This window comes from Babjeviella inositovora (assembly GCF_001661335.1).
Source record: "Babjeviella inositovora NRRL Y-12698 unplaced genomic scaffold BABINscaffold_8, whole genome shotgun sequence".
Taxonomy (NCBI): Eukaryota; Fungi; Ascomycota; class Pichiomycetes; order Serinales; genus Babjeviella; species Babjeviella inositovora.
The window spans coordinates 568,568-581,019 of NW_017566845.1; the positions used below are offsets into that span (position 1 = coordinate 568,568).

Consider the following 12,452-nt stretch of genomic DNA (forward strand, 5'->3'; position numbering starts at 1 on the left):
CCGTTTTACACGTAGATAGCAGGCTCCATATGTAAGACTGGGAAAAAAGCGCCAGTTAGGTACAACGTCACTGATGGCACTCATAGTGTGTTTGCTCACACGTATCACGGTGGGTATATTCACCCGAGGGTCTAATTTAACCACTAGCATTTCTCTATTAAAGGCCCTGTCTAAGAAAAATAATCAGACGAAAGTGTAGTCTACGGCTGACGCGCATTATTCATTCTGGCATAGATTCAGGTGCTACCATTACTAATTTGCGCATAACGTTGGGTAAAGGTCAAGTCCGAGAATCGCATAACGGGTCGAGTCAGGTCCAATGCGGGCGGGTAACCCCATTATATCCCCGGCCCGCACTTCGCGGATTTATAAGCGCGCGCTATATTAGCCAATCAGCGCGCAGTGCAAGGTAAGCTTACAGCAATTGCAGGGGAAATACTGGTGGCGTCACGTGCGGGGGGGTTTGTATGGGCCCAGGAAAAATATTCGTATATGTGCTGCCGTAATCGCCTGGAAACGTTGAGCCTAATCCTCGATTTCATTCATCTTTAAACATACACTCTTGTATCTAATACCGTACATTACCTTCCATCTCCAATCGCATTCTTTACATATACACATACGATGGCCTCCAACGTCATGAGATTAAACAGGTCATTCAGCACTTCGCTCCCACAATTGTCCACCAGACGTTTCTTGCAAACGGTCCAAAACGGCCACGCGCCGTTCCTCAACTTCAACACAGCCGCTCCTGTTCAGCAGGCTGCGCCTTCCAGTGGGAAAGGGTGGTCCAAGCACTCCTTGCCAACGCTAGCCGAGTTGAAGAGCTTGGCTAAGGAAACCAACAAGAGCAACCGGGCCATGTCTGCGCCGTCGTTGCAAAATTCGTTGAGCAAGTTAAACACCCTCTCCTCTCAGCTTAAGGAAGCGTCCATAGCGCCAAAGGTTGTCACTGAAGCGGTTGCTCCAGTGGATGCTACCCAAAAGAAGGCGAGGAGAACCTTGCGCCCACGAAAGGCACTTATCACATTGACTCCAAATGCCGTGACCCACTTGGCGGCCCTCTACAATCAGCCAGAGCCTAAGTTGATCCGTATCGGTGTCAACAATCGGGGGTGTTCCGGCTTGACGTACAACTTGTCATACGTCGACAAGCCAGGCAAGTTCGATGAGATGATTGAGCAGGACGGTGTGAGAGTCTTGATTGACTCCAAGGCTTTGTTCTCCATTGTGGGGAGTGAAATGGACTGGATCGACGATAAGCTAGCTTCCAAGTTTGTGTTCAAGAACCCAAACTCCAAAGGAACTTGCGGTTGCGGTGAATCATTCATGGTTTAGACCCCCTCCATACCCTTATGCCCGAGACGAACACACCTATTTATACACAACCTTTTTCTTGTATTTTGCCTCCACTTTTACATCCTGGCTGGCACCATACTTTACGAATCCCCTTAATCCTTTACGAATAGATTTTCATATACAGCTGACTTTATCATGGTATTGCAAGTACACCTAAAAGGATTAAACTTACGTTAGCGGTTATGGCGACATTTTTCCCTCCAGCCTGGTTGTCTCCTGGCTATCTCCTGGCTACTGTGAGGCGCACAAACCGCTGCAATCTGGTGTCTTGCGTTCCAAACGTTGCCCGGCACTCTGTCCTTCTCTGTAGCCTCCATATTAGGGTTCAACAGACTTTAATCGTCAGTCAATAATCTCAGGCCGGTTGTATAACTACAAAATGCGGCTTCGTTTGTAACGATTTTCCCCGCATGAGCCTCGCCTATAGCCGTGGCAGAGCATATGCAAGTACCTGTCCCCAGATGCATCTGGACGTCTCTGTTTGTGTGCCAACACACACCGAATCCTCGGATTCGATTCGAGTCTTTTACATAGATGCCTTTTTTGTGCTTGATCTAAACCTCGGTGTTTTGTGATTGGGGCTAATGGGGTTTTCATGCCACACTGTGCTTGAACGGCATTGCTACTCAGCACAAGCAGCCAGCTATGCGGATTTTGTGGTTGCGTATCCAACCGCAAGCAAGTATGCCCAGACACCCCACTGGCGTATAAAAGAAGCTCGAGCTTTTTCTATTGCTTTTGCCTTTTTTTTTTTTCTTTTTGTCTTTGTATTTTCAATCAGGAACTTCTTTGACTCTCTCCCTGTCTCTAACTGCAACTAGCATCATGCAATACGCGTATCTCATTGGTACCCTAGTTTCGGCCTCTTTGGTCTTGGCTAGGAAGGCCCCTGTCATCAAGGACAAGTCCACCAGAGGTGTTGTGGCCTTGGCTGATTTCCCAGCCGGTTACGATGAAAAGGTGTTGGGGGTGGTCAAGTTTACCAACCCTTCGGGAACCGTCAAGGTGCACGTGGATATGACGGGCTTGCCAGCTCTGGGTGGGCCTTTCTACTACCACATCCACAAAGACCCAATGCCAGATAACGGCGACTGTCTTGCCACTTCCACCCACTTCAACCCATATGATGCTCCCGCTGACTGTGACTCGCAGAAAAACGATGCCTACTGCCAGGTGGGTGACTTGTCTGGGAAGCACGGCTGGATCAACACCACCTGTTTTGCCCAGGACTACGACGACAAGTACTTGTCCTTGAATCCAAAGTCGCCTTCCTACATCGTGGGCAAGTCCATCAACTTCCACTTCGCCAACAACACCCGTTTCGCGTGTGCTAACATCAATTTGGTGGATGAAGTAGACCAGGAAGCAATTGCAAACATTGAAGCGGACACTGCGAATGGAGCTGCCATTGAGGAAATCCTCTTAGGCTTGGAAGGTGAGAATCAGCCGTTGGACGATCCTATCGATGTCAATGCCGCTGAAGGAATCCGCGACAGCATTAAGAATATTGAAATTGAAGCTCCATTAAAAAAGATCTTCAGCCCTGGCGCTGAGGGCTCAGCCGTTAAGCAGCTTCATAGTAACAGTACACATGGTAACAACTTCCCAAGTGGTGATGATGGTGAGAATGACGACGAGGATAACGATGACAGCGAGCCAGATGTCAACACCACTGACAGTGTGAACGGTGCCGCCAATGCCAGGGATGGTGTGATGGCTGGTATGGCCATAGGCTTGTTTGGTATTTTGGGTGCTATCTTGTAGGAGATCCCTGGCTTCGCGTTCTGCGAGCTCTCACCATAGAATGATTTAGCTTTTTTTTATACAATTTGTTCCTGAGTCATGTAAGATCGCGTGTGGATAATCAGAATAGATGAATTATACGGAACATGGCCACGATAGTGCTGCAAAAACTAGGAACCCGTAAGGATACCTGGAAACTATACGTAGAACGCATTACCTGCGGTCATCATTGCATCATGTAGGCACGTTGATGCGAGTGGCGCTCATGTTACGCATTAATGGAAATTCCCTTGAAGCATAAGAAATATACATTAGAAATCTTGCGGTCAGAACATCGGCAAGGTAGTTAGATTGGGACATAACTAGAAATATATTTATATACACGATACTGAACTGCGATATTCCTTACTGGATGAGTCTACATTCGAAATGAGTGGCCTTAACCTCGGAAGGCAAGGAACAAAAGTACTCAAACTTCTGCATCTCGTTGAACAAATCCACAGCACTGTAACCCAACTTCAAACAGGTTTGGCCGCCATTAGCGTTGGCTCTGCAGATGGTGCTTTCGGCTTGGTTCTGGAGACTAGAGGGTGTTAGAATAAAGCGCACGTGAAGGCATAAAGGTACTCACCCATCAATGGTATACATCGCCAATGGCTGCTGCTTGACAAATTGCTCGACGGTTGGTTGATTCGGGCTGGCAATGAGCTGGGAAGCCGGTGGAGGCGGTGGCAAGTCGCCCAATGGTTGCTGTGGAGCAGCAGCGAGGGAGCCCACCCGGGGGGTAGCAGCCTCAACTGGAATAGCGGCAGTGTTGTTAGATTTAGAGAACCAGCCCATTTTGATGTGTTGCAGGAAAAATATGGTTAGAGGGTGATTTAAAAGTATAGTCAAAAAGGCTACTCTTTTGAAACATTACAGAACGCGGGGCTGCGGCTCCAAGTCGTGTACGGAAGATTTTCAGGCAGTGGCTCAATACTCTACACCAGATTAAACGGTTACCTATGGATATCGCGTTTCCTCTGAGAAACCAATTCGCCAATAACATCCCATTTGCAGTTTCCGGAACCATTGATATTTATTTCCCATCTGGTATCCAAATCCGCAGTTTTTCCTCCTCCACCCAATGGTCCCATCTCCTTCCATTCTCCGATCTCACACCATCTAACCTCTCGTACAATGCGCTTGATACTGGCTGTGTCCGAGAACATTATCCACAGCCGCCTTTTCACAACCACAATGGGCGACAGTTTCCAGTTAGGCCATCTCTACAGGCGGCTCGTGCGCTTGAGACCGTACCTCGTGGGGAATTCCCACGCTTACCGCCACAACTACCACCAGTACATTCGCCACAAGATCACACATCTACAGGAGTACAACACTCGCAGACGCAAGATACTCGGGCTCCTAGCATTATCCGACAATGAGTTGTGCGAGCGCGCGACCCGCACGCTTCATTTCTTGCACAACGCCGCCTGCGATGTAGCGCCGGGTCAGCCCCAGCCCTGGGAATCCCGGATCTTTGTGACGTTGATGGAAATGGAGTACTCCAAGTACCACATCAAGAAAACCATCCTGAGGCTTCCAGTAGACAGATCCTACAACTGGTTCGACCGGTGCGAGGAGTATGTCCAACTGTTAAAAGAAGCATCCACAGAGCCTGTAACCAAGAAACGTCTCCAGGAAACAAAAAAGCAAGCGGACGCGTGCCACCCGCTCATAGCACTCAGAGAGTACGAAATTGGCTTGATACGCTTTAATGAGAGCGCCGGGTTGATGTTGTAACGTCCTGCAGCTAAGCGGTAATGCTTTAGCCGCCCATCGAAAGAGGCCTAGTTTGCAAAAAGAAGCTTGTTTTGCTGGGGCCTGTATGTTGAAACTCGCTTTACCTTGGCTTGTTTTACTGGGTCTTCTATTATGGAGTAGTGTGATTTGGCTCTAAGAATCAGATATGGAATCAGAACTTCTCTGTTTTGAATACAAAAACTGCTTCGTGGGATTCTCATACGCCTATTCCCTCCTCGACGCTATCCCCAAATTGGGAGTCATTGTACTTCCCGCTGCGCCCTTTTCGGTACGGTTACGCCTTGGACCTTTGGTTTCTCCTAGCTAACGCCTATAGTTTGACGTGCTGCTCTCGGTAGATGGAGAGGTCTTGGAAGCGGACAATGAGCTTGTGCGAAGGGTAGCAGACGCCTTTGTGGACTCTCCGTTCTGGAAAACAATGCAGTACGATGTCCAGTTGCGTAGTTACGGAGACTCGGCGCCTGTTTCAGATGGTGATTCTAAACTTGCGACATTCTCGGTCATCGCTTCGTGCAAATTGCTCAAATCCTCGTGTTTTGATCCCGGAACGTTGCACTCCACCCTTCAGTCCGGCTACTTGGAGGGAAAGACTTTCACGATGCTTGCCAGTGTGGGCTTACGCTTCGAATTGTGCCCTCTGGAACGGATCTCCTGTAATGACGTCTTTGCCGTTGTGAACTACTGTATGTGCACGTTCTTCATCAACATCGAGCTCCAACTACCCCTCGTATTTGGATACTACGCGCGCAAATTGTACCAGGTCAACAACGAGTACTACGCGCTACTAAACCCATCGGGCAACACGTACGAAATATTAAAGTCGTTCGTAGCTAGACTATACAACATGTCACAGACCAGCGAGAATGCCATGGCTCATATGACAATGTTCTCCGCCCATCCAGGTCGCCTCAGGTATCAGTTGGCGCACCGTAAGCCTGACTGCCACGACGACGACGACGCTTTGCTCAAGAAGGAAATGTACTTCCTGGCGGGGGACTTTTTGAATACTAACAATCTCTAATGGAAATTAGGGTGTTCAAAGGAATACATTCCTATTACGTTTGGTATTCTCGCCGCAAGAAATCCCCCTGCTTTTATATCGCATTAAAATACATAGTATCCTCATTTTCCCCAAAAGCCCATTCGCTTCTTTTTCTGCTTCTCTAGTGTGACCTTTTTCAGGATCTCCTCGCGGGTGAGTCTCTGGGTGTGGCCCACAAAATTCTCCACAACACTCTCGTAGGTTGTATTGTCGTGTTTCAACTTTTTAAGCCGGTCTAGCCATACTGCATTCACCGCTTCGAGGCTCCCTACGATGGAAGACATCTCGGCTTCAAGCGCGGCAAGCTCCTCTACCGATAATGTCTGTAGGTACGTGACGGACTTTTGTGAAATGTTTTCGGCTTCCGTGATTCTGGCTTCAGGCGAGTCGAGAATCGCCTCCTGCTCGCTAGCGGTCAACTTGAGGTCTGAGAGGTCTGGAACCTCATATTTTAGGTCTTTGTACTGGGTGTACGAGAACAAGTCCTCTTCGTCGATGTTTCTCCGGTGCGAGTCACCAAGGTCCACGGGGATGCTCAAGTTGACGAGAAGGTGTCTTCTGATCTTGGATTTCTTCCAGTCCTGTGGGGTCAATCGCGGGACGGTGGATAATCTGGAGTATAACGCGTGAGAGCGCTCGTTGAGAAGGATGTGGGATTCCAAGTTAGGGTTATATGCCACCGAAGGGTGCGATGGTTCTGTTGCGTCGGAGAATATTCTTTGAATCCGGCTTGTCACAAGCCCGAGGAGACTGTCTGTGTTGTAAGATTCCTGGATAGGGCCCGGGTCGGGCATTGTACCTTTTTCAGAAGCGGGCTCAAGGTTGAAGGAGGCGTCGTCGAAGGAGCCAAAATCGTCGTCCTCTGAGTCCGGATCCGCGTTGCTGGTCATTCCCTCGTCCTCTCTCGGCTCATAAATGGTGTCTTCATCTCTAAGCTCGTGCTTGGTGTTTGCGTTGAAAGGGGGCTCATCCACTGGTTCAGCATCCTGCTCAGACTCCCGTAAAGCATTCTCTTCAAGTTCTATCTCATCCACCTTGGTCTCTTCTGGCTCTAAACCGTCTGTCGATTTGTTCCCATTCATGGTATTACCTCCAACACTCAGCCATTCATTCGTCAAATTAGCTTCATCGGGCTCGCCGTGTGGAACCAGCGTGTCTATATAGTCGGTGCCCGCCATCGTTACCCTCTGTGCTCAACACCAGACGCTGGTGAATCGACCTCTGCTTTAAGCTACAGGTGTTTGCCGCGGCGCACGACCTGGCGCGGCTTTTTTTTTTGGCACATAACGCAAAATATCTGGTACTAACCTCGCAGCTCTGACTTTACACCAGATCCCTATTACCATGACTGAAGACGGTAAGTTTCCTTCATAAAGCTTCCTGGCTAGTACTAACCCTCAGACACCGATAGAGTGATTTCAATAGTTCCGTACCTGCTCCCGCCACTAGACGCCAAGTTGGCGAAACTCCTCGACCTAGACGCCACAGAAAGTGAGGGCTACACAGAGCTACACGCGGATGTGCTTTTCTCGGGCTCTGTTCCCATATACAAAGATGCCAATCTCCAGCTTTTGCTCCAGCAGAGTCACGTTGCAACGACCAAAACTGAGCAACGCGCCGCTGCCAGCGCCGACCGCATGGACGTGGACCAGGAATTGAAGCGCCACGTGGAAATCGGCACCTTTGCCCTAGAGCAGTCACCGTGGACATTTGCATTACACGGATTCCCACATATCCACAGCTACTTCGACCTCGAAGCGGCCTTGGTCCGGATGATGGACACAGACTTCCGGTGGACCATCATCAACTACGAGCATATCGACAACCGTTTGGTGTTTGTCAGGCTCAACAGCTTTGAGGCGTTGCGGCAGTCAGTAGAGGCGGTCTTGTCTGTCAAGTTGTTTGAGGGGGGGCTTTCAGTGCGGGTTGACCACCGCACGTTTGAGGCGCTAAAGCCGGTCAAAGGCACCGAAGACGAAGCGAAACGGGCAAACATCGAAAAATTGTTCGTAAAATCTCCGTCAACCAAAGCGCGTAATGATGATGACGACAAGAAGAACGAACTCCTCTACTCCAAGTACAAGATCGAAGACAGTGAGCTTATTGACGTTCCGACGGATTACCGCAAGTCTGTGGTGAAGGACATCATCAGGTTCCGCACCCGGGTGTTGAAGATTGAGCAGGAGAAGCGGTCGAAGGAGATCGAAACTGAGCGCAAAAAATCCAAACAGAAATTGCGCAAGTTGTTTGAAGACATCAAGGAGTCCAATGGGGATATGGTGGCTGACAATTTGCCTGATTCTGACGGCTCTGATGAGGAGGACCCGCAGGGCATGAACGACGAAGAGGCATTTGCGTACGCGGAAGAGCTCAAGCAGGAGGCGCTAGACAAGGAATTTGCGGCAAAGGAGACCACCCTCATCAGACATGAGAGCAGCCAGCGTAGCAAGCTTTTGGCGGTGATTCAGGACTTGAAGGCATCCAACGACGAAGCTCGCGACCGGAAGCTTGCTGAACTCAGGAGCTTTGTGGACTATGGCGTGACGGAGAGTAAGGCCTATGCGTACTACAAGAATCATGGTGGTTACTTGAAGATGCGGTTGCACGTCAGAGAGAAGGAGGAAGCCAAGGATGCCGCAGATAGGGAAGCCGAGGCAGTCGAACAGGCCTCTATGGCCAAGGCAGATGAGTTCTTGTCTTCGCTCACTACGAAGCCGATCAAGCTCAGTCTCAATGTCAGGGACGAAGGCAAACTAAATGTTGCGGCTTTGGATGCGAAAGACGGGGTTTGGGAGCTTGTCAGAGCCAAAATCGATGAGTTGGTGGAGGAATCCTTGGGCGATGCCGAAGAGGAGTTGTCCAAGTTTATCTTTGACTTTGTCCAAGATGGAGCAAACGACAAGGCCGGCTTGGTGAAGGAGCTAGAGGAAACGTTGGACGATGATGCTGTGGAGCTTGTCCAGAAGTTATGGGAGTTTATCCACGAACAGTTATAAAGGGAAATTTACAAGAGGTGAAAGGCTAAGTAATTTCTGGGTTTAAGCTGCATGAGGTAGGTGTTATCAGGCTACATTTTCGGGATATGGCCTGGGCCATGTGGAGCTCTTACTTCAGTCACTCCATTGGCGAATGCATGTTCCTGACGAAAGTATACTGTAGCGACATAAGCATATAACAGGTGCTCAGTTTCTAATAAATGAGTTAATCGGGTATCTTGGAAACAGAAAGGTAATGTCAGGCATATCGAATTTACAGACCGCGGAAATATTAAATGTCTATTAGAGATTCTAACCGGGAAGCGCTATCGGGGAGTAACCCCATTTTACTCTACACACTTATCGTGGCTTCAATAACTGATATATTTGCGTTGTAGGTCAAACCTCAACTTCTCAAGTGCTTACCATTCTGAGCTAGTTACTCTTTCTCAACTTATCCTCCTGGTCACATTATGCAATAACCTCCTCGAGGGTCTGGCAAATGGGCAACTTGTTCGCCTCCTTCCAGAACTTGCTCAAATGCCTGTTTCCCGAATCACAAGCTACAACCACAATTTTCTTGCCCGAACCCTTGTGTTGGAGCGCAATCTTCACAGCGGCGACGCAGTTGATGGCGGCACTGGAGCCCCAGAACCAGCCGTCGTTCAACATGAGAAACTTTGCCATGCGCAATGCCTGCGCATCCGTGACTCTGATTCCCGCATCTATCAAGTGCTCGCTCTGTTGGAAGTTCCAAGTGACCCGGTTCAAACCGATGCCCTCGATTATGGTGTCCACCTGGTGCCGCCTTCTGGTGCCTTCGCGCTCTACCGAGTCGTACATCACGCCGTGGTTAACCCGGTTGCACAAGCCGCTGCCCTGGGGGTCTGCGAGAACGACACTGATGCTTGGGTCTTGTTCCTTGAGATACTTAGTGACCCCAGAAATGGTGCCCCCGGTGCCCGACCCGGTGACGAAATAGTCCATGTCGCCCCCCATCTGCGTCCAGATTTCTGGACCGGTGGTCTTGTAGTGCACGCGCCAGTTGTTGTCATTTTCAAACTGGTCCGCAAATATACTCTTGCGCGCGTTATTCGCGTCGTTGTTGAACCTTTTGGAGCCGTTTTTGGCCGCATTCACGTACTGGTTTGGGTCCACAATGGAGGCCGGCTTCACCGCCTCAATCTCTGCCCCGAGCGTCTCCAACAACGAGAGCTTTTCCAAAGAAGTGTCGTCGGGCAAACAGATGTGGCACACATAGCCTAACGCGTTACACAATGTGGCGAAAGAGATCCCCGTCGAACCCGAGGTGCCTTCGAACACCACATCCTTGGTGCCCCCGCGCTTGTTAGGCGTGATCTCCCCGTTAGCTTCGCTCTGTGTGAGGATTTCCAAGGCCACTCTATCCTTAGCGGAGCCTGCAGGATTACAGAGCTCGAGTTTAGCATACACTTCGCATCCGGTGAGCTCAGATAAGGACTCTATCAATACAAGCGGCGTGTTTCCAATCAACGAGGCGATGCCCTTGGATCTTGGCGGAAGGCGCACGGTCTGGGACTGTCTGTGCTTTAGATATGCATAAGCCAAGGCTATAATAGTGGTCGAGCAGGATGCTGCCAACTTCCAATCGAAACTCCGGACCATCTTTGTTAGTTGGTGTCGAGAGAGAGATGGTGATGGAGCCGAAATTTTATCTGTACATGCAGGCCGTCCATTTTTCAGCGACTGCATTTTCGTACGCATAGACGAAGATACCTAAGGTTTTGCTATATCCTTTGAACCTTGATAGGTACATTATACAAAAGCCACTGACCGTGTGTGAAGTGGCCTAATCTATAGGCTCATGGCTATTGCTACTTTACGATATTTTCATGGTATTCTCCAGGTGTGAAGGTTGCTCAGTCTCGGAACTACTGTGCAATAAAAGCAAGGGCACAGGTAACGCCTTGGACCCCATCTAAGCATTTTAATGGCTCTACAAGCACGGCATTTTCAGAGTGGTATAAAATTGTAAGGGAACTAAAGATTTAAAACAAAAGGGAAGTCGCAAGAATTAGGAAATTCAAATGAAAAAAAGCATACATGAATGGTACAGAGTTGTTTCAGGCCAAGGCGGTCCACTTGAACCTGTATTATTGTGCTTACCAGCCCAAAGAGTTACTCGCGTAGAATGGATCGGAAATCTTTGGGATCACTTTCGAAACATCACCCGCTTCGGTTCTTCCTTCGCCGCCAGTGCGTTGGGTATTGGCCAAGACTAACTGTCTTGGGGCAAAGTGGCGCATAGAGGTGTTGCGGGCAACAGAGTTTCTGGCAGATGGTAGGGACGGAGAGTTGTGCATATTCGAGTTGTCCGGCGTAGATGTGGACGGCGTGCTGTCGTGGAATGAGTCAAGCTGTGGTGAATGGCCCATGAACTGGGCGTAGTTGGCACTGAAATCGAACTCCTCGGCACGGGTCATGGAGTTGCTGGAGCCATCGACACTGTCGCCGTCAGCAGGAGAGACAAAGTCATTCGCCGGCAAGATGGATTTCTTGCTCATGTTTCTCATCTTGAGACGACGAATAAGGAAGAACATGAAGGAAATATACATCGAACAGCCAACGACAGAGCCGACAGCGACTCCGGCAACCTTGGAGGTTTGATGGGTACCTGGCTCGGCGGAGTTGAGCTGAATACCCATCGAACCATTCTCCGGCATCACGGTTTGGGTAGGGACACTGGTGGCAGTGAGGATAAGCCCGGTTATCTGAATCAGAGGATCAATCAACTCAGCCAACGCTTCCTGGGTAGAGTCGCTGTTGTTGTAAAGTGCGGATTCAGGGTTAGTAATATAACTCTGGAGCATGGTGATGCTATTAATTGGGAAGTAAACCTCAGCAACAGTAATTGTGTAGTTTACGTTTGGCGAATTGAAGGGAACTAATTGTCTGACAAGGATGTTTGGATCGGAACTCCAGCCAAATGGGAACTCCAAAACTAAAGGTAAGTATTGGATGATCTGGGCGGAGGATAACGTATTATTCACAACGAAAGGATAGTTCAATCCGCCCTTGAAACCAATGGTGATTAACGAGTACTGCTTAGCATTTGGCTGAATAGTCTGTGCAGGAGCAATCGCCAGTGGTAACACCATGGTGGCTACGGAACTGGTTGTGGCATCCCCGGAACCGGTGGCAGTGGTAGCAACGATGATATTGGTTGGCAACCAGTTGGTAGGCCCGACCTGTTCAGTGGTGGGGGTCGCTGGCGCCACCGAAACGGCGGTAGTGGCTGGAGGAGCAACAGTTGGTGCAGAAGTCGCAGTAGTTTTCACGGTGGTTGGGGTGGGCTCGACTGGCGCAACAGACACAGCTGGAGTTCCTGTGGTGATGGTAGGGACTGGTGTCACAACCGGGGTCTCAGCGGTGGAGACTGGTGGCACAACCGGGGTTTCCGTGGTAGAAACTGGTGGCACAACCGGGGTTTCAGTGGTGGAAACTGGTGGCACAACAGGGGTTTCAGTGGTGGAAACTGGTGGCACAAC

The 12,452-nt window shown here is 49.7% G+C and overlaps 9 protein-coding genes across 9 annotated transcripts; 5 read left to right on the plus strand and 4 right to left on the minus strand.

Annotated features, from left to right (window-relative positions):
* Positions 1 to 861: 861 nt before the first annotated feature.
* On the plus strand, positions 862 to 1,338 carry ISA1 (Fe-binding Fe/S cluster assembly protein; the record flags this gene model as incomplete). Its single annotated transcript, XM_019131874.1, has 1 exon — positions 862 to 1,338. One exon carries the CDS (start codon positions 862 to 864, stop codon positions 1,336 to 1,338), a length of 477 nt encoding a protein of 158 aa, XP_018984502.1.
* Positions 1,339 to 2,241: 903 nt separating this feature from the next.
* On the plus strand, positions 2,242 to 2,703 carry BABINDRAFT_29462 (uncharacterized protein; the record flags this gene model as incomplete). The annotated part of the gene is made up of 1 exon (XM_019131449.1): positions 2,242 to 2,703. A coding segment is annotated over one exon (462 nt), but the record flags the coding sequence as incomplete, so codon positions are not given.
* Positions 2,704 to 3,395: 692 nt separating this feature from the next.
* On the minus strand, positions 3,396 to 4,071 carry BABINDRAFT_51133 (uncharacterized protein). Its single transcript, XM_019132160.1, has 2 exons — positions 3,734 to 4,071; positions 3,396 to 3,685 (listed from the first exon to the last, which is right to left on the minus strand). The coding sequence occupies exons 1-2, from the start codon at positions 3,940 to 3,942 to the stop codon at positions 3,508 to 3,510; spliced, it is 387 nt and encodes a 128-aa protein (XP_018984504.1). The 5' UTR covers positions 3,943 to 4,071; the 3' UTR covers positions 3,396 to 3,507.
* On the plus strand, positions 4,063 to 5,107 carry BABINDRAFT_149308 (uncharacterized protein). The gene has a single exon (XM_019127214.1). The coding sequence runs from the start codon at positions 4,282 to 4,284 to the stop codon at positions 4,885 to 4,887; it is 606 nt and encodes a 201-aa protein (XP_018984505.1). The 5' UTR covers positions 4,063 to 4,281; the 3' UTR covers positions 4,888 to 5,107.
* On the plus strand, positions 4,971 to 5,980 carry BABINDRAFT_149351 (uncharacterized protein). Its single transcript, XM_019127215.1, has 2 exons — positions 4,971 to 5,176; positions 5,225 to 5,980. Exons 1-2 carry the CDS (start codon positions 5,054 to 5,056, stop codon positions 5,927 to 5,929), a joined length of 828 nt encoding a protein of 275 aa, XP_018984506.1. The 5' UTR covers positions 4,971 to 5,053; the 3' UTR covers positions 5,930 to 5,980.
* A 50-nt stretch (positions 5,981 to 6,030) lies between these two features.
* On the minus strand, positions 6,031 to 7,032 carry BABINDRAFT_8767 (uncharacterized protein; the record flags this gene model as incomplete). The annotated part of the gene is made up of 1 exon (XM_019132854.1): positions 6,031 to 7,032. The coding sequence occupies one exon, from the start codon at positions 7,030 to 7,032 to the stop codon at positions 6,031 to 6,033; it is 1,002 nt and encodes a 333-aa protein (XP_018984507.1).
* A 262-nt stretch (positions 7,033 to 7,294) lies between these two features.
* BABINDRAFT_14160 (uncharacterized protein) lies at positions 7,295 to 9,161 on the plus strand (the record flags this gene model as incomplete). The annotated part of the gene is made up of 2 exons (XM_019127139.1): positions 7,295 to 7,307; positions 7,352 to 9,161. The coding sequence occupies 2 exons, from the start codon at positions 7,295 to 7,297 to the stop codon at positions 8,944 to 8,946; spliced, it is 1,608 nt and encodes a 535-aa protein (XP_018984508.1). The 3' UTR covers positions 8,947 to 9,161.
* Positions 9,162 to 9,290: 129 nt separating this feature from the next.
* Positions 9,291 to 10,589, minus strand: BABINDRAFT_162226 (putative cysteine synthase). The gene has a single exon (XM_019129232.1). It carries the CDS (start codon positions 10,567 to 10,569, stop codon positions 9,397 to 9,399), a length of 1,173 nt encoding a protein of 390 aa, XP_018984509.1. The 5' UTR covers positions 10,570 to 10,589; the 3' UTR covers positions 9,291 to 9,396.
* Positions 10,590 to 10,867: 278 nt separating this feature from the next.
* MSB2 (Msb2p) lies at positions 10,868 to 12,452 on the minus strand. The gene is made up of 2 exons (XM_019127216.1): positions 12,318 to 12,452; positions 10,868 to 12,135 (listed from the first exon to the last, which is right to left on the minus strand). The coding sequence occupies exon 2, from the start codon at positions 12,060 to 12,062 to the stop codon at positions 11,067 to 11,069; it is 996 nt and encodes a 331-aa protein (XP_018984510.1). The 5' UTR covers positions 12,063 to 12,135; positions 12,318 to 12,452; the 3' UTR covers positions 10,868 to 11,066.

What these genes read in the sequence shown, in the direction of transcription:
- BABINDRAFT_51133 (XM_019132160.1), bottom strand. Translation starts at nt 3,942, where the DNA reads ATGGGCTGGTTCTCTAAATCTAACAACACTGCCGCTATTCCAGTTGAG. An exon ending in GCGATGTATACCATTGATGG is followed by an intron (nt 3,686 to 3,733) that starts GTGAGTACCTTT and finishes AACACCCTCTAG; the next exon opens with TCTCCAGAACCAAGCCGAAA.
- BABINDRAFT_162226 (XM_019129232.1), bottom strand. Translation starts at nt 10,569, where the DNA reads ATGGTCCGGAGTTTCGATTGGAAGTTGGCAGCATCCTGCTCGACCACT.
- BABINDRAFT_149351 (XM_019127215.1), top strand. Translation starts at nt 5,054, where the DNA reads ATGGAATCAGAACTTCTCTGTTTTGAATACAAAAACTGCTTCGTGGGA. An exon ending in TTCCCGCTGCGCCCTTTTCG is followed by an intron (nt 5,177 to 5,224) that starts GTACGGTTACGC and finishes TAACGCCTATAG; the next exon opens with TTTGACGTGCTGCTCTCGGT.
- MSB2 (XM_019127216.1), bottom strand. Translation starts at nt 12,062, where the DNA reads ATGGTGTTACCACTGGCGATTGCTCCTGCACAGACTATTCAGCCAAAT.
- BABINDRAFT_149308 (XM_019127214.1), top strand. Translation starts at nt 4,282, where the DNA reads ATGCGCTTGATACTGGCTGTGTCCGAGAACATTATCCACAGCCGCCTT.